Genomic DNA, 25,146 nt, shown 5'->3' on the forward strand with positions numbered 1-25,146 from the left:
TGAATCTGATTAATACGATTCACTCAAATGCAGATCAGTTTACTTTTACTCTTTTCTATCTACATTTTTCTTGATTTTTCAATTCCCATCAAAAATTTACTATTTTTTACACTAGCTTCTTGTGAATCTCTGCTCTACCATCAATATTATTAAAAATGTCTGCCTATTTTGCTTGTGATGCCTTTGCTATCGCCCCTGCTCCTTATTACACTCCTTCTCTCCCTGCCCTTACGCCCGATACCCCATCAAAATCTTTACCATCATCTACCCCACCTGATCATTATTCAAACAACGATCAAACGTTGATTGATGATGTTGAGCAACAGAATCATCATGAACAGGACGTGCCTCAGTAAGTAAATTTCCTAAAATACCACATCAAATTAACACAGAAACTCCTTTAGTATGATCATCACTGATAGAAGCTTATCTAATATAGGAAAGATTTTGATGATCTCGTAAAGTGGCTTACTGCCCATGAAAAAGAGTTTCCACAATACCCTGTTTCTGATGTTGATGATCCGTAAGCTATATTCTTTTTAAAACTATTTGATATGCGATGAGCCCTCCCTCCTTTACCATTTGATTTCGTTTTACCTATATATGGCACCCTACCACGTATGATTTCCAAACGATGAACAATTTAATTCGCCTTTGATTGGTTGACTGGTTGCTGTCGATTGGTCGATCAAATGATCTCAATTGCACAATAAGTTACAATCACTGTGATACGTATCATCATGATCTACAGAATGATTTCTGAAGTAAAACTCTCTGCATGAGAATTTGAAACGGGATAACCTAGCGCATCACATAGCTGGATCATGACCTCCTTTCCCTCCCCTTCATATTCATGAGATGTGATCATACATATTGCGCCCGCATCTCACAGGAATTGAATGAAGACTGACGTAAATTGTTTTGTGTGTATTTGTCCGTGCGTTTAATCAATGGGAATGCAGATCCTCAAATCAATATCAATCATCAAATGACCAATCTCAAATCCAGGTTCCGACCCAACAGCCAATCCTTGATCAAATGCAATATGAGAATCACCATCAAAGGTACAATCAACAAAATGAAATAATGTTTGATGGAAATAATGTACCTGAACCTGTGATCAGGCTTGATCGGTCATTGTCTTTGCCTGGATTCTCAACCATGCCCGAACCTTCATACCCCACCTTTGCCCTTTCCGCTCCTCCGACCTATGCGCCCCTCCCTGCAGATCCTTCCACCTATGCAGATCAGTTTGCTGTTTCTGCAGGTGAAACATCAAGGGGACCCTTTTACGGTCTTCCACCTCCTTCATTCTGGGCCACCGTTCCTTTGATACCGAATACGCCCTCTCAATCATCTACGGGTTCAGCTGCACCTGAAGCTGCTCCGACGAAGAGAAAGGCAAAACGGTCGAGGAAAGTGGCTGTTCCGCTAACGAACACAGCCACGCTTGATAGTGAGTTACCATCATCTATTACCTCATGTATTTGATCTGCATCATAACGTCGATCAAACTGCATTTGTGCTTCTCATCAATCAAATTTAATCATGCCAAGCTCAAGCTGATATCTAACATCGTCTGATTATAGTGTCCCGGCATGGGGGTCTGCCGGGACTTCAAGCAAAATTGAATAGAGGGTTCCGGGTTAGAGCTGATGCTCCCCGTAAGCAAAATGCAAAATGAGGGAATGGGATGATTGTTTTTTTTTTTTTTCGGTTTCTGGACATTTTTATCTGATTTTCGTTTCCTTTTATGATTGTTGACATCCTGTATTCTGTTTTTCTGTTGTCGTAGAGAGATTTTGCTAAGATTCTGTGAGGAATTGTATGCATTGAATTCTGAACTTTCAAAAACGTACAAAAGCTACAAAACCGCATCACCTTGAATTTGAATTATCGTTCGTTGGCGAATTGTTATATCGCTCTTTTGCCTATCCAATCAAAATCGATTAGCTATTGGAACAGAGTGTATCTCTAAGTGGGTACTTACCATATCTAGAGCTCTTTGTTGAAATCCACCTGGACCAGAATATTTCCCAGCTTCAACACCTTTCGATGCACCTAATCCAGCTCTATTTTCAAATTGTTGAACTTGAATTGGATTAATTCTACCTTCCGAATCTTTACCTAAACCTGTTCCTGTCTTCCAGCCCATTTTAGCCAATAACTGGTTACCTACATTACTTTCATCTTTACCAGGTTCGATACTTGGTGGTGGTGGAGTAGCTGAAATTGGCGAAGGTGCTTTGGGTCCTTCAGCAAATTTACGTTTTTTAGCTTGTTCCAATTGCCATGAAGGTGATTCTGTAGGTATAGGTACAATAGGTTGATTGAATGCTTCTCTTCTTTCTGCCGCTCGATCTCTGTATTTAGGCTGTTGCGCTTCATTATCACCAGTTGTCGATGTTGTTATCGATGCTGAATTTGTGGCTTGTTTACGTTTCATTCCTGCCTCTCTTGCATTCGAATCTGCCAAATTCGTCTGTGTATAAATGAAAGAACCGAAAGTTAGGATTTCAAAACGATTCAGTCCGTTCATCTGGATTTGTTTTAGACATACCTTATGTAGATCTGATTGAGCGACATGTTTCTTGAGTACTTCTTCAGTCTTGAATTGTCGTTGACAAAGTAGACAGGCCACTTTGCCGGTCGTGGCCAATGTGGATATATCGGTATAATCGAAGTCATTCGGCGTTGTTGTTTCTCCTTGAGGCGATCTAGAAGGTCCAGGGTTGGAAGCACTGGTAGGAGTCTTCTTTCAGAAATGGATTTATATGACACACAAGTCAATAAAGCAGTTCCAACAACGTATATATGATTCAAAAAAATAAATTACACTTTGTTCTCCTGAAAGAGTACTACCTATTGGCCTTTTAACACCTAATGTAAGATTAACATCTGAGAAACCTTTTGTTGGTGCATTGAATTCTTTTGATGTATCTTCAGGTGCAGCTAATTCGCTTTGTTTCGTATTCCATTTATTTATATTTTTCGCAATCTATATTGAAAATCAAACAGGGAAAATGACTGTGAGCAAAGACTCGACACAAGTGAAAAAAGTTTGTGCGGTCAAATGCCGACTTGTCTTCACCTTCCGACTACTTGATGTGGGTGGAATGATATAGATCCCTTTACCTAATAGTGGCAGTAACGATGAAAGAAGAATAAATGCGAATTTAGGTCAATAAGGTTTATCAGCTACGATATCATCAACATAGCCACTAATCGCCAATACCTACTTCTTGATAAAAGTACCGAATCTTTCCCAACTACATCTAGCTCTTCTTCACCACCTAACAGATTCTTTCCTGTTATAGGAATGATTCCTGCCAGTTCTTCCTTCTTTTTGCCCTTACCACCGATCTTGATGGGCTGAATACCTCCTGTAATGCTGACGGGTGTGGTACCTGATTGGGCTGATTCTGGCATTTGTGAATGCTGTAATTGAGGGGGTACACCAGCAAGCGTACCAAGAAATGATCGATGATCAGGTGTGAGCTGTACGATACCGTCTTCACCGATTAGAGGTCCACCTCTAGTAACAGTTTCCACAGCTCCTCCACCTTGATGCCAATAAGCACACCATTTACCGTCAGGATGATCGATACTTTCACTTGCTAGTCCACCGTTTCTCGATGGTCTTATGATGAATTCGCCTCCAAGTGGCCCAGCTGGTGTGGGTATAAAGGCAGCTGGATTGGCGAATGATGGAGCTATCGGCACATAATTGATGATGAAACCATTTGGCTGATGTTGAGGAGCAAGTAGGAATGGTAAAAGTGCAGCTGCGAGCTAGAAAGGGAAATGAAATAATCAGTAGCAAATTGTTAGGATGATCTCAGACGGATAACTCACCTCAGCTGTAGCGAGTTCAATGAAAGCAAAACCCCAACTACTCCTTGCAGATTTGTCGACAATCATAACTATTCTAACTATCGTACTTTCAGCAGCAATTTCTCGTCCTACTCTTCCCATCATTCTAGCGATTTCTTGACTCATTCGAGTAGTCAAATCAGCTGCTGTTGTACTTGCATCCAATCCTCTAAGCAATAATACCCGTTTTCCTGCGCCAAAAACACCAATATCTTTCATACCGTCGTGAGCAGGTCTAACATATTGTGGTTGATGGATATAAGGTTGTGAAGCTCCATCGTTCGATTGGGTTGGTGGTGCTGAAGTAGCAGAGAAGTCAACTTTGACTTTTCTAGGGTTTGAATGTGCATATAAAGCAGGCATAAGGACCGCAGGATAGCTAGACAGCGGAGGAGGAATACCATATATCAGCTGCAATGTCTATATGAGAGCTTAGATACACAAACAGCTCACTTGATATTAACAAAATCTTCTGCATCTTCGATATCCTTGAATTGAGCAAAACCAAAGCATTTGGATTGTCCAGTATTCCTATCTTTAACAATTTTGACACTTTCAAGAACGGCTTTGTGCTCGGATCGCAAATACCCCGAAAACTACGTGTGGTCGATTCTTTCAGCTATAGAGTTTTTGACTTAACGTGATTGAAGTGAGCTGGACTCACATCTTGTTCTGTTAATTCTGGATCTAAACCTAAGAAAATAACATCTCTTGATGGTCCAGAAGGACCTTTACTTGGACCGCCTCTTCTACCTTGTTGGTGGTGATCTGAATCCTGGTAATCATCGTAAGGCTATATTCGATCGTGTTAGTGATAATTCGCTAGATCAGGAGGTAGGCTTGGTGGGACTTACTCCCAACTCATCTACATCTCTCCCTCTTTCCCATTGAGGTTCACCTCTTCCTTGATGGTGATAATCTCTTCTTGGTCTATGTTCTTCTCTATCAGCCATCATACCTCTTGATCTGTCATCAAATCTATCGTCGTATCTATCTCTATCCCTGTCGTCATAGCCTCCTCTAGGTGCTCTAGGTGGTGGGATATACCTTTCTTCATCATATCTTGGCCTAGAATCACGTTCATCATATCTGGGTCTACTGTAATCATCTTCGTACCTTCTTGGTGGTGGTGGATAATCATTATATCCTCCTCTTCCCCCTTCCCCTTGATCATATCTTCTTGGCGGTGGAGGCGGTGATCTTCTATTGTTATACGATATAGAGTCCCTTTTGTCAGGATAAGAATATGTTCTAGGTGGAGGGATTTCATTCCTAATGGGTGAGATAGGTCTCGAAGGTGAATACCTTCTTTGACGATATTCTGGCGACCTTGATCGTGATCTGGGTCTATAAGACATCTTGATGAATTGAGATATTCTTCATTCAGGCCTTGATTGTCGATGATTATTACGCTAATTTATCGTGATTCGCTGACTTATCTGAGCTATAATAGACTGAAATGCAACATACAAAGGGTAATTTATCTCGCATAGATAGTCTTCACTGCTGTTGTTGCCTTATAAGCGGACTATAAACAGCATGACGTGGTATTCTTTATCGGCTATTTCCACGTGTATCAAAGCAATCGTTATCAGATCTCCTGCTCTTAGCGGGATCAAATTCCTTCTTGAGCTCGTTCGGAGGGGGATTGATAGCTTAAACCAACCACCTACAAGCGTATTCTCATCCTGATGATGCTGAAATACAATAACAATCTTTAAATATAGTCAAGCAACGTCAATTCATCACTAATTTACCAATACCGCAAAAGTAGAATATATAGGCAAAATGGCAGGTGGACACGGTGGTTTTGGTAAGTTAATATTTACAGATCTTGATCTGCTTTAGCTGACATTACTACATGTTCATATGAAATAGAACCAGTAAAGGTATATCCACAATTTTCCGTCCTTATCTTCTCCCCTTGGATCGAATACTGATTATGTGACAAATGAATAGCTCGACCCAGCAATCGAAAGATGGTCGCAGATGGTAAGCCAATACAATGAGGGAAATCAGAGAAGCACAAGCTGATAACATCCCGTCTCACGATGATTAGAGAGAAAACGTATTCCAACATTTCAAATTCACAAAACGAGCAACTAGACAAGTTTTCACTTGGGGTTTATTGGTACCTGCGGCAATTGCTACTATAGCTATAACATTTGATGTGAGTATAATTTTTTGTTTCATTGTATAGTAATCTCTTGAAGGAAGTCGTTACTTGGGCGGTTTTGGCTCGATTTCGTTTAATCGCCGAGATATCTCGCTTCTTCACATCTTCAATCTTATGTGTAAAGTTGCTAATATATCTTACTTCATTAGAACAAATACGATTGGGCAGGTAAACAAAAAGGATCCTCACTCTTAAAAGGTACACCAGCTAAGCCAGTACCCCAAGAAGAGTAAATCATAGTTTTTTCCTGGACCGAGATGTATTATTATAGCATAGACAAGCATAGACACGTCATTTAGCATACCTGGCATCAAGCTATATTACAACTGATATATATCTAACCGCTTTCTAGGATCATAAGAACATCTATTTAATCTATTCCAATCTAGATGACGGACGGCGATTTTACCATATCCTCTTCACCATCGTCCACCTTTCAACTTCCTCCAATTTCCATTTTTTACCCTTCTTCCCGCCTTTATCTTTTTTATCCTCTCCTGTAATTTTGGTTTCTCCGTCAAAATGAGAATCGGGTTTCTCTGGATCACTATCATTACCGCCGTTCATTCTCTTGGCGTTATTTACTAGAACGGCCTTTGGCATGGAGAATGGAGTAAAAGGAGTATGAAATGATCCTGGAGATGGATAAGCAGGAAGATCGTCATTCGGATGAGAAAGGTATCGCGCGTTTTGTTTGTTGTATGCCTATCGTTCGGAAAGTCAGCTTGTTGCGGCCGCGAGCAGATCAAGGTCGTGAAGAGCTCACCGTTTCCTCTTTGCTCTCTCCCACAGCCGATCTTCCGAAATCATTAACTGCATCTTCCGCTTCTCTAGCTTCCATACCCTCTTGTCTGGTTGCTGAAAAGCTCAACAAGGCGAGACCAAGTATAATTTTGAGGAAAACCAAGCTGTCCAAACGTTGTCAGCTACCAAGGAATTACTATGCAAAGGCAGCTGGCTCACCAGCCCCAAGCACATAACCCTACCCCAGTCCAACTGGTCCATTTAAGGATAGTCCAAGCCCAATCTTCTGCTGTAAGGTTGTTGATTGATTCACCACTATGTGATGAAGTCGAAAGCATTCCAATTGCCTGAGCCGAAACTCGAAGTACCAAGCAAGCTAAAGGTATAGAAGCAAATCCCAGTCTCCGAGCTACCAGAGGAGATTGATCTAGCAGAACTTGGTGCTGCAAAAACAGAAATATCAGTTTTATGGCTCGTTGTATTTCAGCGAAGAAAACAACTGACATTTCTGCCTCTCATCCTACTTCTTCCATTCCCGGAAGAACCAGCTAATAGAACATCTTTTGCTAGAACATCTGTGAAACGTTCATACACCGAAGCTCGAACATGGTTGAACTTCGTTATGAAGGCATGTTTAAGCCAATCGACGACCATTTCGGAGATAATAACAAAGAGAACAGGCTAAAAGGAAAATTGGTAAGCTACCAAGACGATCAATCAAATCAACAGCTTACCGAGAGAATCGAATCAACCAAGTTTTTTCCCCTGATGAAACTTTTGGGTAAGAATGCGATTTCTGATCCAGCCATCTCTATCATGTTCCTCAAAGCAATGACGAAAAGCATAAGAGAGAGTTGGAATCTTTCTACTATATCTGAAAGAGAAAATGACCGTATATCAGCATGTTTCAAATTATAAAAGCATGATTTACATACCCGCACACATGATTTGGAACAGATTTTCCTTTTCGAATTTTTTGAATACGGCTACATCGAACCATATCAGCTATACATAATTCGTTTCCTTTATTATAGCTGGTAGCCTTCACACTTGGAGATTTAAACTCACATCCCTTAATTTCCACAAATTGATTACTTATCAATAACGATAACAAGGTATAGTCATATGAGTTGATAGCGACATTGAGCGAAACAAGCATGTAGAAGAATATAAGGGTATGAGCCACTGTGAAGAAGAAAGTCAGCTATACCAGTATGGATGGGATGAGGGGCAGCTTACAAACATAGCCCATAGAAAGAGCGAGAAAGAAAGCTGGTCTAGCTTGCTGTCTCTTTCTACCTTTGCCACTTTTCCTTATACTTGGTGAAAGTGTTTCTCTTGCAAATAAGGTATCTAACACATCTTGTCCGAATGCACAGCATAATCTATCTGCAATCTTAGGAAACCATGATCAGCTTTAGCAACGTCGAAGGATCACGGCCTCGAAAGCTGACTCACCTCTAATGCATTGAATATAACATATAATTTGATCGTATCTTGACCTCTAACAGAATGATACATCTTACTTGAATCTGTAGCACCAAGTAAGATAATCGTGGGTATAAGAAGAAGTAACATCCTCAATATTGAATGTTGATGAGCTAGAGGTATAGGCCACCATTGTTTTCTTCTAACCATATTACTCAATATACGGGTAAGTGCAAATACTGCTCTTATAGGTAAAACAGTGAAATTGTATAGGAACCCATCTAGACAAAGTAAAGCGCCGAATAGAGTGGTTTTCTCAACTGCTAGAGGTACAGCAAGGAAATTCGCTATCCTCTCCCTATGTGAACTCATTGTCAGCTTTAGACCTTCTGCATTAAGTGAGGAACAAAGCTGACCATTTTCCGTCGATTATCCAACCATCCCATTCTTCTGCACCCATTTCATCTTTCAGTAAATCCCATAAACCTGAAATCTCAATTTTGCCTTCTTCGTTCAAACCTTTGAATTGATTTATGCTCTCATGTATTTGACCAAGTTCTTCTTCAGGTTCAGGTGAAGATAACCTAACTGCTTCTTCGGGATTATAATTGTTTTCAGTTATAGTAGGTCTTCTTGATCTTGCTGGCCAAAATTCATCTTCATCTTCTGTATCCGCTTTAACGTGTGAGGAAGAAGAAGCATTGAGTTTGTTCAATACAGAATCTAATTCCTTTATACCTAAACCTTTTTTCTGTGAAGGTGGTGGAACTGTAAATTCAAAGTCTATCTCTCCTCTTGGTGTCGGTGGTAAAGATGAATATGTAGTTCCTCTTGTTATAGGGCTAGAGGTCAGGTCGAATATCTGAGAAGCAGATGTGTGTAAGGAGGATAGGTCTAAAGGTACAGGTGGATGCTTTAATGCTAATTTTGACAATTGCCTTGCCGATATTTGAGGGCGAGATATACGGGATGCCGATGCTTTTGTACTCAGAGATGGTCTTTGAGGAGTAAGCATCTCTTCCATTTGATTGACCTGCAAAGGCAAGGCAATACTATGTCAGTCAGGATAAAATATCGCATGGTAATAAGCGCTTACCTCATTCTCTCGCTTGATTTCTTCTTCCTCTTCTTCGTAATCCAAACGAGTTTCTGCATGACGATGAGGCCTGGAAGGACCTGCTTCAGCCGAGTCGTATCCATTACCCTCAATCATCATGGGAAATGAGATCTATCAGGAGTTAGTTTTTGATAAAAAAGTAAGAAAGATATTAGAAAGGAAGCAAGTGAGGAGAAATCTGTAAATGCTTACCGTAGCGTCAAGCATTGTAACAACATTATTTTGGGTGTTCATCATCATTGACACTGTTCCTCATTTTCGGCTATTTCCGACGGAACCTAAAACGCACATATAAACACGTCGATGGGCAAAGTGAAAGAGCCGTAACTGAATTGCTTGACTCTTCTTCTACTTGATTATCTTTCTTCATTACGGCTCAAACAAGAGTATAATTAGGACAGTATGACATGTCATCTTCTGTCCTTCTTTCGTCCCGTTTCCCTCGAAATGAACCTTCGATAACAGTGCCAAGATCCGAAAACGGCTTGAAACCCAGGAAAGAGGAAGAGGTAGAAGAGGTGAAATGGGAAAAGGTATTATGGAGGAGACAACCATTTCCAGATAATTATGTTCCATCGAACTTCTTATCTGAATTAGATGAGCTTCGTGAGTATCATGATATCAGGTTCCGATTCAATGCCATAACGATACAGTGATAAACCTGATTTTTCTGTTTTGTTCCTCAGCTCCTCGACCAATACCTAAATTTATCCCATTATTCTTCGCTGCTCTACCAATATCACTGCATTTATCGGTCATAGCTACATTCCTAGCTATCTTTTACGCTTTATTGGAAGGTAATATACCACCAGAAGAAGTAGGATGGAAATGCGTTATAATTGGTTTAGGTGGTTGGTCTATACATAAATGGGGTTGGGGTATACATCGTGTACAACCTAAAGAAGGTCAGTTTACGGATGCGAAAGTTTCTACCAATCAACTGATTCGTATTTAATAGCTTCAGTTATACCTGCTCCAACACCTTTGAGAACTCTGATACTTCCTCCTTTATTATTAAGTTTACTCAGTCCAGTATTGGGAACACTTACTTCAGCTACTACAAGTGATAGTATATGGCCTTTAGCTGGTGGCTTGGGTTTCGTCCATCTTCTTCTCACTGATTTTAGGACTGGTGAAGATCAAAGAATCAGAAGAAGAAGGGAAAAAGCAAAAAGGTTGAAGAAAGCTCATATGAGAAGAGGTAGTGTAGGTATGATAGAAGTGAATGAGACTGAAGAAAAGAGGTTCGTTCATGTCCCCTCACTGTCTGCCGCCATGTCGGTTGCTAATCGAGCTGTAAAAACACCGTCACAATCATAGTCTCACTTCTTCACTGTCCCTCACATCCGCTCTATCTGCTTCTGTTGTATTGGCTTCCAGACTGCCCTCGACTTCGCATGTCTTTTCACTGGTCCTGCTAGCTGTACTGCTGTTTGCTGGTTGGCCTCCAATAGCCAAAGGTGTAAGAGTGAGTATCAACTCTTTTAGATGTACAGCTTTGGATCACCACCGCTAAATCGTGTAGCTAAGCTGACAAAACTTTTAGGAAGCAGGTCAATCTTTCTCGTTCTTGTTGACATTATCAATGGCTACATTAGCTATTTCCTTGTTCCCACTCAGAAACGACAGTTCACCAGATCTTTCTCTCGCAGACATACAGCTTGTACCCACCACACCTACTTTGATCTTCTTGCTCTCCTTAGTACTAGCCAATGTAATCGGTCCTTTAATGCTGATTCATGCTTGGAGATGGAAGACAAGAAGGGGAGGTGGTTGGGATGTAGCTGTAGTCAAGCTAAGAAAGGGTAGAAATGGACCTATCGTAGCGTAATATAGAATAAATAGATGTTATGACGTGTTAAGAATTCTGAAGTAATACTCTTCATCTGTTCGATATAGGCAATCGACGGCCTGATATTGACAATAGTCTTCGATGAGTTGTGTGTAAATGCATATACAACGCCTTATAAGGCAATAAATGGGGGAATGATGATATCGACTTTGATATAATTGTTTTTTGTGAATTGTTGTCTTTCCGCTTCTTCCAATGTCTTTTCTCCAAAACATACTTCTCTATTTAAGTTTTCGTCCTATTTCCGCGCTGTTCCTAAGGAAGTATACTTTCTCTATACCTTGAATCCATAACCTCTCATACAAGATTTATGCGCTTCTATGAATTCTCTACAATTAACATCACCTTCCCCAGGAGCAGACTTTAAGAAACAATCATCTCGTTTTGACTTTGTTTCTGGACATGCACAACATCTATTGCATGGGTTGGGAAAAAGGAGACAAGTCAGCCAAGATTCTCTCATATTTTAAGTGATAATATCTTAAAGTGAAAGGTTTTAAATGGAGGATTGAGTGTAAGATGTTCTCGTCGAAATCAAACTTACGGTTTCAATCCCTGTGGGTTCAATGGGTTAACAGCTGTTTTTGATGTATCTGGTGTATTTGATCTTGTAGATACAGGCGAGTTTTCTGATCTATTTAAGAGAAATTGACATCAACCAATATTCCACTATTCTTCCTTTGCCACTTATTCAACCATTTACGTGGATGTATACTTACGAGGAACCGAGTAAAGACATTTTCTCTATTTTAGATATGTTATGTTCGTTTTGCAATGAATGTGGAGTCCTGATTGATGATGAAGGAGGATTTGTCCTTTCAGTATTGATGTTGTTTCTTATTATTTTAGTGGATACGAAGTCATAGGTATAATTATAAAGCACGAAATATCACCAAAATTCCATTAAAAACAAATCAACCTTCTTACAATTCTCTTGGAATATCGGAAGCGGTCGTATCCGAAATCAAAGGTGCTTAAATGAAGGTAATCAATAAATAAAACGTCACATTAAAAAGGAATTTAATGTTTCATGTTCGGGCCGATGACGCGCGAAGATAGATAATACTGAGATGAACATGAACAGAAATCAGAGCGATCAGGGCAGAGGAAAGATAATGTTAAATCGACTCATGTTATTTTTCTCTTATCTCTATTTTGGTTTCACATATATCAAAACTATAATTATAGATTCTCATACCTAAAGGGTCTTTCAACAAGCTCACCAGGTAGCCTGACAATCAGCAAGGTAGATTATTGCATTTCCGATTCTCTGGAAAGGAAGGAAATCGAAAATCAATAGCGTTAAAATGTCTTCTTTCACACCTTTACGACCATTAACGTCAGCTATCCGACAATCATACAGGGGATACGCATCTGTATTGAGTACACCCAATGGAGGAGTAGTACAAGAATTACCATTAAGATTACAAGCTATTAAATTGTATAAAGAGGTATGTTTCCGACTTGACATAGCCTATTTCTTCCTTTGTTTGCAGTTGATTAAAAGGCTTAAGCTAAATTTTTATGTCTGACTGAACAGTTACATCGTCTAGGAAGGGATTAGTGAGTGATGTTTCACTCTTTGAAACCAGCTATCCCTTTCCGGTCATTGCAAGGTAAATAAGCTGATCATTTCACCTTACCTATATAGTCCTGATCCAAAATACGATTTCAATAAGCGACTCAGAAGAGCATTCGAGAGTGAGTGATTATGCGACTACACCCAATTGGATAATCATCATTTTACGAGGAGAGATGAAACCTCCTTACCCAACAATGAGCTAAGGAGATTATGAGTTATACATCGAACTATAGCTGACAATCATTGTGTATAGAAAATGCTAAAGTAACAGATCCTGAACAATTGAAAAAACAACTTGAGTTAGGTGAACATATCAAAAAAGGTCAGTCTCAGCTAGTACCCCGTCATCTAAATACTTCCGGATAGCTGATAATATCTGATCTATATTTATATAGAAGTACTCGCTTTGATTTCGCTCAAGAAATTTAGACATTTACGAAGAACTTATCATGCAAATGAGGGTCCTCGATAAACAATATCGTCTATTTACCATATCACGACACATCCGCATATCGTCCTACAAATAAATCAAAACGCAGCCCACTTCCAGCTTATCATCTACTGGGTCGAATTTTGATCGTCCAATCTTGTCCACTTCTACTTGTATCTTCAATCGAGTTTGCCAGTTTGCTAGTTTCCCATCAAATTCACGACCTGTAACGTTTCCTCTTGACCTTATTTGCTTTCTTTCTCGTCTGTTCAATAATGTAGCTTATATAAACCTTTTCTTGCTTTCCTTTCGCTCTTATATTGTTCTACATAGATTTCTGCTTCTGATATACTTTATATAATGCATGCATACGCAATAATTTATTGATTGAAAATGCCTTGTGTTCTAAAGAAGGGTATAGAATGCCTGATATACAACAAAATCCAATTACATATTTCTCTAATGGTATATCAGTCTCAATCTCTTTGTCTTCTCAAACTAGATGATTTAGCTCTACCCTCTCTACAACAAAAAAAGAAGGAAGAGGCAAGGTGATCAGTATGATTATCATATGATCTCACTATAGGGGTATACGAGACTTACTGGAAAGTTTTTATTTTCCTCTTTTTACCTTCGTTACCTCTAATAACTTTTTTATTTTTTCTTTCTTGATATTTAACAGGATTCGTTATTGAAAATTTTACTTTATCTTCTTTTCTTGATTCTCTCTTTGTTATAGTTGATCTTCTTAATTTTTCCCAAACTGATGAGAATGCTGATGTACCTGCTTTAGATTGTACAAATTCTCTTATTTGAATTGATAATTGACGTAATTCCTCTATTTCAAATACAACAAGATTTTCACGATTAGCGTAAAAGCAACAAGGAGAGCATTGACATGTGGGAATTGCGTTGAGAACTTCAGGTGAGTGTAATATAAGGACTTACCAATTTGGCTATCATCAGTTTTTGATAAATCACCACCTTCATCAAGAATCCTATAAACAGGACTTAAGATATGCATCAGATAAACTTTTCCTTGTTTAGCTGACAAAGCTTCATATACACCTGCAAAGAATCTTAAGATCGATAAGATTGGTGCGGACCATTGATCCTATATTTGAAAAACAGGTCGTAAGCACGATGAGTTACTACATTTATAAATATAATAGAAACAACCGTGACTTACGTGAGCTTGTAAACTATTTGGTGCTGGTCTGTTGACTAATAAATGTCTAGCTAAGAAAGACATTCTAGACATCAACCAAGATAAGGAATTTCGCTTAGTTCCTTCTTCTTCTTGTTGTTCATCCTCTTCGTTATCATTATCTTCGTCTTCACCATCAGCTTGAACATCATCAGCCGTTGGAAGCACTTCATCAGTTTCTTGTGTAGCCTATGAAGATATTCCAATATATCAGCTTTTCTGGTTAACCGTTGTCACTCGTTCTAGCTGAGAAGGGAAAATCGATAGAAGTTACTTACAGCCCAATGTTTAGCAATATTATATAGCACTTTAACAATTTCATCTGATAATTTACCATCAACAAAGATAAATTCTCCTTCTTCAGATTTTGATCCATTCAAAACTAAACAAGATTTTCTTGCTATATCAAGTAAATCATTTTCACCTAAAATATCATAAGGTGATTTTGATTCTATTTCCGATGCAGACGTAGAAGTGAGGTAATTTGAAAGTAATTTAGCAGCATCATATCTTACCCAAGAATGAGGGAATAACAGATGTGATATAATTGATTTCCAAGGTAATCCATGTCCTATCACAGAAGAAGTAGAACTTAAAATAGCTTTTGAAGTTGAGGATAAAGCTTGATGAGGTAAATTATAATCTAATACAATAATTTCATCTGAAGATTCAGCTTCTAATAGATTTTCAGAACTTTCTTCAATTATAGGTTTAACAATTTCTAAAAGTTCTGAAATTATATCTTCACCGTTTTGAATGGCATTTTGATTTTGATTTTCAGATTCAATTAATAAACCAAAAACGTTTAGAGCTGAAGAAGCTAAAGTTTCATTTTGATTTTTTTGATTTATCCAAGATGTTAAAATTGATACGAAATTTGTTTTTTTATCTTTTGATTCTTGTTCAAAGGATAAAGATAATCTTTTCCATAACAATTTAAGTAATTCTGATGAAGACAATCTACATTTTTTGGAATCATCATTATTCAAGACCATAATTAATGAAACTAAAAATAAATCTGAATATTCTATAATCAAATTGTCTGAAAATTTAATAAAAATTTGATTTAAGATTTCAAGGACAGATAATCTACCTAATTCAAATTTATATTCTAAATTTTTGATTAAAAATGTTATTTGTGATTTCAATCTATTTTTACCTTGTGGATAATCTAACAAGAAAGCTAAAAGAGAACCTCTACATAAATCTTGTACTTGTGTAGATTGTGATGTAACCATTATAGATGAAACTCTTTCCATTAAATCGTATATTTCTGGAACAACGAATTTTCTCGTAATGATAGACCGTAAAATAGTGAAAATTGAATTTTGTCTATCAGGTTCTTCTAAATCAGGTGATATAACTTCTAACAAATATTTTAATTGGTTTTCACTAATTTCAGATGATTTACAATCTCTTAATATGACTGCAAGAGTTTTTAAAGCTGTTTGAGCTACTTCGGATTCAGCTGTTCCACCGGCATTTTTGATGATTTTGAATATATTGGTAATAAATGTTGGTAAAGCAGGTTCGACTTGACGTACTGGACATCTCAATACAGCTGCTGCAGCTTTAAGTGCCAAATTGAGAATATTGGCAGCTGGTGAATATAGAGTATTACCTATAGCATTCACCATAGGGCCAAGTCTTGAAAGGATTGAAACATCGTCAAAGTCAAATTTACCTCTTCTAAAAGCAGTTACGAAAAGATCTAATCCAAAAACAACGAATTTATGAGCATTTTGAGGATAAAAATCTTCGTTACCTTTACTATCTCGTTTCATTTGTACTCTAAAGTTGTCTGGTGTTTCAGCTGGTTTGACGGCCTTCTTTTTAGGTTTCAGGTACGAAGAATTACCACTGATTAAAGAATAACATAATGATAAAATATCTTCGGGACCTAATTTTGGATTACTATTTAAACCTAAAGAGATACGTCTTAATGCTTCATCGATTTGTTGCATTTGTTTTACAGCTTGAGATGAATGCATAACTTCTCTTAATGGCGAAAGAATTATTGACATTTTATTTGGTGAAACTAATTGAGATAATAGTTGGAATGTATCAAAACCTCTTGAAGTTGCACCTCTAACCTCACGCATTTTGGTTTTGAACCCTTCTGAAGATACATCTTTACCACTTTCACCCCAAATAACTTCTGCTGAGACTGATACGGCTAATTCAACAGAATCATCTAAATTTGAAAATCTATCAGAAGCTTGTGTAGTAGCTTGTACAAGTATAGCATGAGTTGTGACGGCTAAAACATGTTTTTGAGGTCCTCGTTGTAAAGCAGTTTCTAATTCTTTTATTACTCTAACAAGCCATTCTGGTCCAAGGTACACTGCAATCTTGCATATCGTATCTCTTGCAATATCTCTTGTATCTTGATCTTTACTTCGAAGAATTTGAGAAACAGTAGTGATAACTCTAAGAACCTCATCCGCACTTGATGCTCTGGGAAGAGCATGAGCAAGCTTAACTACTGCTAAAGCAAGTGGAATTCTTATATTACTTTCTGTTTCATCTTTAGTAGCCACAAATTTGGACAAAGAGGGAAGAAGTTTGTTCAAAATAACTTCGGTAATTTTTTCAGGAGTTGCACCGATATTGACTTGTACTTCTTGTTCTTGTTTGAGGTCTTCTTCATCATTACCATCCATGCCTGCTCCATCATCGCCTTCCTGTTCGGCTGATACAGGGTTTTCCCCATCGATGTACATTGAATCGCCATTGGTGGTCTGCGGGGTTGCAAGGGTGAAACGGAAATTGTCGATGATAGCTGAAACAACTCGAATGTAAATTTTCTGCTGTTGAGATTTAACACTTCCAAGTTTCATAAATCTACCAATTAATCCATAGTATCTTGACCATCTAAGTTCACCAGACAATCCACCAATAGTCTGAACAGCTTCATTGATTAGATGATGATCAGTTACATCAGTTGATCCAGCTACTATATGTTCTAAAATAGGTAAAAATATAGTTGATAAAGTTGATTCTTGAATTTTCTGATCTGAAACAAAAGTTCTCAACCTCTGTAAAGCTCTAGCACGTCTATGAACTTGGATATGTGTAATATTCGTGAAGAATGATGCTTCATCGTCACCTTCAGCTAATAGACCTTGAAGTTCAGCTAATTCAGGCACACTAGTACATGTTTTGACAGCATGTGCCACAATGTGGATAGCTTCATTTCTAACCAATTCTTGTTTGGATCGTAGCGTTTTTCGTATACCGGGCATGATGACATGCTGTAGTGCTTCGACATAAGGCCCACTTTCTGCTTGTCCAACAACCGAAATAAATCTTTGTAAAACAGCAGAAGCACTTGTTCGGATCGCTAATTCTTCTGGTTCGTGAAGGTAAAACAAAGAACTTCTAAGGACAGGTAACCAGGCTTTTGTACTAGTCGGAAGATCTTCATCTGAGCCGTCATTGATTTGAGCATAAGCAGTCAAACGCCTATCGAAATCTGGCTCGTCGATTCGTTTCGCTGAATAAGCATTCAATTCGCCAGTAAAACTAATAGATTTTTCCAAGGTATTGTCGACTTTAGCGAAGGTTTTTAAGACATCATATAGAGCTCTTCTTGATGAAGGAAAGAATAAAGTTTGGAAGAGATTGGATATAAGTTCGTAATTTTGGGTGAAGTATTTACTTGAAGGATCAGCGAAATCAGGTGAAATGGCATATAATCTTTGAAGTGTACTGAGAATATTGGTTTTTGCCTTTTCTGTAGTTTGACGTTGTCTTAACATTGGGGCTAAGAGAGAAGCTAATTCTTGAGCTTGTTGACCATCTGATACTATAGTAGATAAACGGGATAGAATAACAAGTAATCTTCTAGTGAGATCTTCATTGGCAGAAGCTTTAAGTGAGACCACTAAACCAATAACATTGTCTAATAGAACTCGAATATTCGGTAAAAGAACGTTTTCAGTCAAAGTTGGCTCATCTTCAACGAGTAATGAATCGATTATATCGAAAACTTTCAATATGACAGCAGGTTTTACTTTTACAGCTGTAATACAAGAGAAAGCTTTAGGTAATGTCCTTCCATCCTGTTCGATAAGACTTGGGGCAAATTCAGGTGAGGAAGCAATTGTAGCGATTAATTCTAAAGTACCAGAAGGAGCTTGGGTATTTTCGACTTCTAATTTATCAAGTCGAGGTGAAATTATTGATTTGTATATCGTTGGAAGGTAAGGTGTAAAGTCGAATTTGACTGAAGATCGGAAGAATTGTACTAATCGTTTGAGACCGATTGATCTGATATTTCGTAAAGGTGCAAGACCTTTATCATTGTCCATATTTACATCTTCAGCTTCTTCAGCGTTCCCGCCTTCTACTTCATTCTCAGTTTCAATATCTGCTTGAGACAATTTCTTCTGAGCATTGGCAATAAGACCAATTGTAGTATCTACCAGTCTTGGCCAGTGAGGTACGATTTGAGGCCCGAGGTATCGAATAACATCAGTAAGTAAACTCAAGAAACCAATTTGTTGTCTACCTGTAACATTGATATTATTCATATCATCACCAAACGGTTCCAGCATTAGATCGATAAGTGTTTTCAATTCATCGACTGTACATCCACTAAGGGTATTAAGAACAGCTTGTTTTCTTGCTGTTTGACCTTGAGCAGAACTAGATTTTCCTCTTCTTGAAGTGATAATACCATATAATAGTCTAATGATAATTGGTAAAGCTTCATCTCGATGAGATGGATCTATAATTACTATACGAGTTTTAGCAAGTGCTGATTTCTCTTGAAATTGCTGTACTCCATAATCTTGTTCTGTGGCTGATAATCTGAATCTTGCTAACTCGTCTCTGAATTTAGAATCTTCAAGTAACGCTATAAGTGAGTCTTGATAAGGTAAAATTTTAGGTGATTTGTATGTCATCAGACACTTTAAAGCAAGACCTTGTAATTTAGGTTCACCTTTAGCTAGGATATCTAGGTATAAAGTATGAAGTTCATCACTTCGATAGGCAGCTTTAGGGTTAACAAATTTGGCTAGAAGTTCAAGATATGAAGCGGTTCTTCCTTGTCGTTGTTTAGTGGACAAATGGGTGGATTTAGGCTCTTCGCCGATATCTTCAGCTTGTTTGGCTAATCCGAAAAATACTGGTATAATTGAACGAGAGTGCTTTTCAGCGATAGAAGGAACAGCCGCAAGAGTGCCTAAAAGTTGAGTTTCGTAATTGAGAACATCAAGTCGGTCATGCGATATCTGAGACTATATATGATTGAGTTAGCAAGATCATTTAGTACAGTAGGGAGTATTACTTACAGAAATTTCTTGTTGATCCAGTTTATCTTCGTGTGAAGCTTGACTCCATACCCTATTTAGCATGTTTCGACTTTTTTCAAGATTAGGACAATGGAATTCCGCTTCATCTTCTTCTCTTTCGACTCGTCTTGAGTCACCTTCGTCGTGATCAGCAGATGCCCAAGATGGTCTGACAACACCTAAATCCACCATAGTTGCACCTTCAGCTGAATTTGTTTTCTCAAGCTCTTCCCAGACTGTCTCCCAAATCATTTCGCCATGTCTTTCAGCTATCGATGAAAGAGCTGTTATAGTTTCTGCGTAGATAGGTCGGAAGTTGACTTTCAGTTGAGCAACGAGATACGTGATAACTCCCTTGAGCAGCAACCTCCATTCCTCAAGAGCAGACGAAGGTACCGAAAGTACAGCTCGACTGAGGCGAGCGATACTGGTGGTTCTGTCTCTTACATTCTTCAAAGTCATCTCGGATGATTCGACTCCGGCACATAAGGGCCATAAACCGCTTGGAGAAGGTACGTGATCTTCAGCTCCCGAAGGAGAAGATGAAGATGAGATGGAAGCCAACATTCGTACCGATGCTAGTCGAAGCTCAGAATCCGCCGAGAAGAGATTAGGGTAGAAAAGTTCGATCATGTCGTTCTCCGAAAAGCTATTTACTTCAATCAGCAGAGATGTATTGACGCAATATAATGACTTACTTAAGCTCAGAGAACCATCGATTCACAAGGGGTGATACAGCTTTCATGACCTCCCTATTCCAGCTCCACTTCTCCACGATATCTTTCAGCTTATTGTTATCCACAAGCAGGGTCTTCAAATCTTGATCACCAACAGCTTTAGGACTTTCTAGAATATCGTTTGCAGCTTTGAGCAGAGAACCAAGAACATGACTATCATTCCAAGCTCCATCTTCTTCCCAGCCGGACTTAACGACCTGAACCCCTTTGCCTTTGTTATTGTCGCAGATTGAATTGATCAAGTCAGCGATATCAGCCGCAAACTGATTTGCATCTGAAGGAAGAGCAGGGACAAGCTTGAGGAGTTGCCCAAGTAATCGTCTATCGTTGACTTCCACAAGCCCTCTTTGCCTGAGTTGTGAGAGAAGAGAGAGAATGGAGGAAACGAAAGATTGTCTCCATCTTCCACCTTGAACATTCGACAATCCACCAGCCAGGTATCCAGCAGAAGCGAGATTGTTGAGTAGAACGAGAGTATTCAGTGGACTATTCGTCAGAGCAGGAAGGGTTGACCTGAAGCACAACGCAAGTTAGCTTGCCTTGATGCTTAGTGGATTGAAGAATACATATTCAAGCGGAAGCTTACTTTGCGATATGAGATAGGAGGAACTGCTCAACCCCAGACCATTTGAGCGTGATAAGGGCATTGCAGAAAGCGAAACATTCTCGATCATCCTGTGTCATATTTACATCAGCATATCTTCACCTATAGCAAATGAATCCAAACTCACAAATCGATTCCATAATTGCTCTATCAGCCCTACACCAGGACTTAACCAATGTTGGAGTTGCCCAGCTTGTAAACAGCCTACAATACAAGCTACCGATGCTTTTCGCCAAGTATCTCGAATTTGTCGATCCTCGTTTGTTAGGTTAATGTCTGTTAATGAGGCATCCAACGTAAGATGAGGCAGAAGAGCTTGGAGACGTTGCATAAGAGGTCTGAGAACAGGTTCTGGGAATCGTTTACCCTTCCTTGTAAGTAAAAATGTCGATAGAACTCGAAGCACTGTCGTGCTTGAGGAGATAGATATAGCCAAATTATTTGATGATGTTCCAGCTTTAGAAGTCGAACTATCCAATCGAGTGATCACAGCTTCGATTACTGGTTTAATTGTAGTAGATGAACAATGATGTATGAGAGCAGTGCTGACCATGTTGACGGTTGTAAGTTGCTGCTCTGCTGGGCTTGCAATAAGTCGATCAAGGAGAATTTCATATATGGCTAAAGCTCTTGAATGTAATTGACCATTTGTTCCTTTCAAACTATGACTCCAAACAGCTTCCATACCTTCCGTCTGTTCTTCCAAGAGAATATCGACTAATCTGCTTAATCCATCTGATCTAGCTTTTCTAATTACACCAACCCAAGCATCCGACACACATTTTCTTACGTATCTCTTATTCTCCTTAGGTCCAAGATATGGTCTAACTTCTTTCCATGTTGCTCTTAAAATTGCTTGGGCAGTATCATCAGATTTAAGTAAAGATGATGCTACACTTCGTAATATCAAGGAAAGTGTTGAATAAGTCCTTTCTACAAGTTTAGGATCTAATGCACGTAAAGCTCCAACTCGTAATAGATGTTTCGCACTTTCCGGTACGTAAGGTAAAGCTTCACCCAAGCAAGTTTCAAAAAATGCTTGATGAAGGAACAAAGCTGAATCTAAACCGGAATGAGTATATTCTTGCCCTTCTTGCAATTTTTCGTAAAAGTCGGAGAAGGTCTGTTGGATAGTAGAGAGGTTGTGTAGTGTTAAAGGAAGTGTAGATGACAGTGGTACAACAGATCGCTGTAGTTCTTGATATGGTGTAGTGAGATCAAGAAGGGATAATCGATCAAGCTCAGATGTGAGAGGGGTGACCTATGAAAGATATTAGCCTTTGGTAACCAGTTTTGAGGAATGTGAATGATCGCTCACTGATTGCTCTGTATCTTCATCGTAATTCTCCTTCTCCCATCCTATACCTCTTTGTTTTCCCACATCAACAGAGATATTTTTTATTTGTTCATTGTATGTAGCATACTAGAAACATAGTGAAGCTTGTTAGCTGTGTAAACATTATGTTATCCGTTTAGAACCTGTCTAAAAACTCACCCTGAACCTTTTTTGAGGTGGTTCAGCCATGACTTTCTGATTGTATGTCAGTTCTTCTATTTCTTGTTCTTGGCGAATCCTTCTATCTGCCCAACAAGAAATAAAACTTTGACGTAGTTGATTATGTCAATGGTTTAAACCTACGATTAACGATGAAGATAGAAAGCATATATTTGACGTACAGCGGCAAGAAGCCTAAAAATTATTTTATCTGTTTTTGATTTTAGAAATCTCTAAACCGGAAATTATCATTTTCTCACGGTTGCTTCTTGCTTATACTATAACACGTGGTGGCTATGGCTGAGCCCCGCATTGATCCGTTCATTATGCAACACGTCTAAACAGTAGATAGAAACATCAATGACGATAAGCATAGAAGCACCACTCGATATTCAATAATTCTCTACAAACCTCATTTATCATCTATATCGCATTGTCTCACAAACATAGCATTCATCAATCAAGCATCATGACAGATACACCGCTTCAAGGAGATCGACTCAATGAAGAACGAGCATTTATCAAGCGTTATACAGAAGGTCTATCCTCACACAAAGTTGAATATCCAGCAGACTTCTCTACTCCTCTCGAAAACAGACCAAGGAAGGTAGCTGTAGTAGGGGTAGAAGTTGCAGAACCACCTTCATCAGAAGGCATGGATGTGGATACCCCTTCTCAAGGTAAGCTGTCTTTCTAATTCCTCTTTTTTGGAAAGAACTGGATAGCTTATCCGATCATCTATATCCTGCAGATTCAGTAACAGTTACCATCAAATGTCTTAAACCATCTCTCACATTACCTATAACAGCCAATCTTACCGACACAGTAACAGATCTCAAATCCCAAATTGCCAAATCTTCTTCAAGTGCACCTTCAGTCGATTCACAAAGGTTATTATTGAAAGGAAAAGCATTAACCGATACGAAATTACTTAAAGAATATGATATTAAAGATGGCGCAACAATACATTTAATGGTTAAATTAGTCACTTCATCAGCACCTTCTACAGAACTCAAAGCAAATGAACTAACAAGTAATGAAGCTACTTTCCCACCACCATCAAGTAGTTCACCTGCACCACCAGCATTGACAATTACAACATCAATTGATGAATCATCAAATCCAGGTACATCAATGCCTTTAACAAATATAGATTCTGCTGCACCACCTTTAGGTCCACAACCACAAGTCTCTTCATCATCGTTTCATAATACAATTTCAGATCCTCAATTTTGGCAAAAGATTCATGCCTTATGCGTTAGTGAATTTCCTTTAGAAGATGAAGCTGACGCAGCATGGGAAACTTTCTTAATTTCGATGAAAGGTAGATTAAGTGCTGGTGAAGCTGCTAAAATTAGAGATGTAGTTGGAGTAACTGGTATGGGTGGTCAAATGGCTACATAAAGCAATCAATTTAGGAAAGATCAGTTAAAAGAAAGAAGGACAAAATTTGCGCCTTAAGTCAACACAATATAGCATGCACCGTATTTTGTATTTTTACTGAGATATGGGATAGCTACCTGCTAGTGACCAGAGATGATCATAAACTTGCAAGGCAGCGCTGACATATATATGAGGGTAAGAAGGTATCTTATTCATTCAGATATCAAGGAAAGACGTTCTTGTGTCTAAATTAACAGTAATCGCCTTTTACCCTACCCGTTCCATATGCTTTGAACGAGACTCTTGTGTGAATAACATGTACGAGAATACATTTCAACAAAATCAATAGTCGGTGCTACGAATGACAAGTATAATTTACCCAATTTATGTTCGGTATCATGAAGACAATCTCGAGATTTCAATCAGGTGCGCTGAATGATAATCTTGGTTTCCACAATCATTCATCTACCATTTGACCATTTCAGAGCATCGAGTTTTTCTAAGACTGATGTTTTATATCTCTCTTCAGCTTGCTCTTCACGTTGCTTCATGTCCTTATCCATTCCATCCGAAAGACATTTGATGTAACCGACTTCAAACCCAATGGTGCACCATACAGCTGTGGGAAGGACAAAGAGCACAAGGTCTCCCAGTCCGATACTTGTGTTTGTGTTTGTCCTTGATGCCGAGGTAGAATCCAACTGTGTAGATGTGTAAACGAAACGGTCGTTAACGTCTCGGGCGACCAGATTCTCAATAAGACTGATTTCAACTGTGAGAAAGGATGTTCAACTCACTCTTCTGGACATGATTCGTCTCGAACCAGCTCCGAAGAATGCAGGTTTGATGATAGGTAAGGCTCTTCGTGTAGTAAGTCGGAGCATTATATTTATCTTATATATCTGGATCGACGAAGTATATGTGGATTGATTAAGGGTATGAAGATAGTGTACGTCTTTCAAAGTTTGGTTGTGTGTGGAATAAAGATGAAGAAAGAAAAGGAATAATAGTGTAAAAAACAATCTAATGGCCTCTTTTATAATATGTCAACTTTTAGTATATAACTCTCTAATCAGTATGTATCCCAACAGTAAGCCGGGAGATCGACGCATTACAGAAACAATTACTATGAAATACGGCTTGAAGATAAGGTTAATTTGTGTCCGAGTATTCATTTGCAAGAAAAAACGCACTCCCACGTATTCGTACATTATTAGT

At 38.6% G+C, this 25,146-nt stretch overlaps 11 protein-coding genes across 11 annotated transcripts; 6 read left to right on the top strand and 5 right to left on the bottom strand.

Annotated features, from left to right (window-relative positions):
- Positions 1 to 155: 155 nt before the first annotated feature.
- L201_002431 (uncharacterized protein) lies at positions 156 to 527 on the top strand (the record flags this gene model as incomplete). The annotated part of the gene is made up of 2 exons (XM_066218207.1): positions 156 to 352; positions 440 to 527. The coding sequence occupies 2 exons, from the start codon at positions 156 to 158 to the stop codon at positions 525 to 527; spliced, it is 285 nt and encodes a 94-aa protein (XP_066074304.1).
- Positions 528 to 1,086: 559 nt separating this feature from the next.
- On the top strand, positions 1,087 to 1,684 carry L201_002432 (uncharacterized protein; the record flags this gene model as incomplete). The annotated part of the gene is made up of 2 exons (XM_066218208.1): positions 1,087 to 1,456; positions 1,590 to 1,684. The coding sequence occupies 2 exons, from the start codon at positions 1,087 to 1,089 to the stop codon at positions 1,682 to 1,684; spliced, it is 465 nt and encodes a 154-aa protein (XP_066074305.1).
- Positions 1,685 to 1,877: 193 nt separating this feature from the next.
- On the bottom strand, positions 1,878 to 5,231 carry L201_002433 (uncharacterized protein; the record flags this gene model as incomplete). Its single annotated transcript, XM_066218209.1, has 10 exons — positions 1,878 to 1,931; positions 1,991 to 2,482; positions 2,561 to 2,755; positions 2,837 to 2,998; positions 3,092 to 3,135; positions 3,240 to 3,792; positions 3,856 to 4,252; positions 4,327 to 4,469; positions 4,538 to 4,666; positions 4,728 to 5,231. 10 exons carry the CDS (start codon positions 5,229 to 5,231, stop codon positions 1,878 to 1,880), a joined length of 2,673 nt encoding a protein of 890 aa, XP_066074306.1.
- Positions 5,232 to 5,661: 430 nt separating this feature from the next.
- Positions 5,662 to 6,282, top strand: L201_002434 (uncharacterized protein; the record flags this gene model as incomplete). The annotated part of the gene is made up of 5 exons (XM_066218210.1): positions 5,662 to 5,686; positions 5,752 to 5,762; positions 5,833 to 5,865; positions 5,933 to 6,043; positions 6,199 to 6,282. 5 exons carry the CDS (start codon positions 5,662 to 5,664, stop codon positions 6,280 to 6,282), a joined length of 264 nt encoding a protein of 87 aa, XP_066074307.1.
- Positions 6,283 to 6,454: 172 nt separating this feature from the next.
- L201_002435 (uncharacterized protein) lies at positions 6,455 to 9,434 on the bottom strand (the record flags this gene model as incomplete). Its single annotated transcript, XM_066218211.1, has 11 exons — positions 6,455 to 6,754; positions 6,816 to 6,957; positions 7,013 to 7,236; positions 7,298 to 7,474; positions 7,528 to 7,667; positions 7,729 to 7,779; positions 7,862 to 7,978; positions 8,033 to 8,189; positions 8,252 to 8,579; positions 8,638 to 9,254; positions 9,318 to 9,434. The coding sequence occupies 11 exons, from the start codon at positions 9,432 to 9,434 to the stop codon at positions 6,455 to 6,457; spliced, it is 2,370 nt and encodes a 789-aa protein (XP_066074308.1).
- Positions 9,435 to 9,745: 311 nt separating this feature from the next.
- L201_002436 (uncharacterized protein) lies at positions 9,746 to 11,169 on the top strand (the record flags this gene model as incomplete). The annotated part of the gene is made up of 5 exons (XM_066218212.1): positions 9,746 to 9,944; positions 10,025 to 10,243; positions 10,297 to 10,582; positions 10,659 to 10,806; positions 10,885 to 11,169. 5 exons carry the CDS (start codon positions 9,746 to 9,748, stop codon positions 11,167 to 11,169), a joined length of 1,137 nt encoding a protein of 378 aa, XP_066074309.1.
- Positions 11,170 to 11,464: 295 nt separating this feature from the next.
- Positions 11,465 to 11,929, bottom strand: L201_002437 (uncharacterized protein; the record flags this gene model as incomplete). Its single annotated transcript, XM_066218213.1, has 3 exons — positions 11,465 to 11,603; positions 11,735 to 11,824; positions 11,910 to 11,929. The coding sequence occupies 3 exons, from the start codon at positions 11,927 to 11,929 to the stop codon at positions 11,465 to 11,467; spliced, it is 249 nt and encodes an 82-aa protein (XP_066074310.1).
- Positions 11,930 to 12,497: 568 nt separating this feature from the next.
- Positions 12,498 to 13,244, top strand: L201_002438 (uncharacterized protein; the record flags this gene model as incomplete). Its single annotated transcript, XM_066218214.1, has 5 exons — positions 12,498 to 12,641; positions 12,731 to 12,753; positions 12,842 to 12,891; positions 13,026 to 13,094; positions 13,168 to 13,244. The coding sequence occupies 5 exons, from the start codon at positions 12,498 to 12,500 to the stop codon at positions 13,242 to 13,244; spliced, it is 363 nt and encodes a 120-aa protein (XP_066074311.1).
- Positions 13,245 to 13,801: 557 nt separating this feature from the next.
- On the bottom strand, positions 13,802 to 22,575 carry L201_002439 (uncharacterized protein; the record flags this gene model as incomplete). Its single annotated transcript, XM_066218215.1, has 10 exons — positions 13,802 to 14,040; positions 14,151 to 14,316; positions 14,392 to 14,598; positions 14,688 to 19,655; positions 19,710 to 20,358; positions 20,408 to 20,959; positions 21,033 to 21,121; positions 21,178 to 22,311; positions 22,369 to 22,473; positions 22,546 to 22,575. The coding sequence occupies 10 exons, from the start codon at positions 22,573 to 22,575 to the stop codon at positions 13,802 to 13,804; spliced, it is 8,139 nt and encodes a 2,712-aa protein (XP_066074312.1).
- Positions 22,576 to 23,014: 439 nt separating this feature from the next.
- On the top strand, positions 23,015 to 23,949 carry L201_002440 (uncharacterized protein; the record flags this gene model as incomplete). The annotated part of the gene is made up of 2 exons (XM_066218216.1): positions 23,015 to 23,225; positions 23,297 to 23,949. The coding sequence occupies 2 exons, from the start codon at positions 23,015 to 23,017 to the stop codon at positions 23,947 to 23,949; spliced, it is 864 nt and encodes a 287-aa protein (XP_066074313.1).
- Positions 23,950 to 24,389: 440 nt separating this feature from the next.
- On the bottom strand, positions 24,390 to 24,812 carry L201_002441 (uncharacterized protein; the record flags this gene model as incomplete). Its single annotated transcript, XM_066218217.1, has 2 exons — positions 24,390 to 24,629; positions 24,726 to 24,812. 2 exons carry the CDS (start codon positions 24,810 to 24,812, stop codon positions 24,390 to 24,392), a joined length of 327 nt encoding a protein of 108 aa, XP_066074314.1.
- Positions 24,813 to 25,146: the final 334 nt, after the last annotated feature.

The sequence above is a fragment of the Kwoniella dendrophila genome, chromosome 3 (assembly GCF_036810415.1).
Source record: "Kwoniella dendrophila CBS 6074 chromosome 3, complete sequence".
Taxonomy (NCBI): Eukaryota; Fungi; Basidiomycota; class Tremellomycetes; order Tremellales; family Cryptococcaceae; genus Kwoniella; species Kwoniella dendrophila.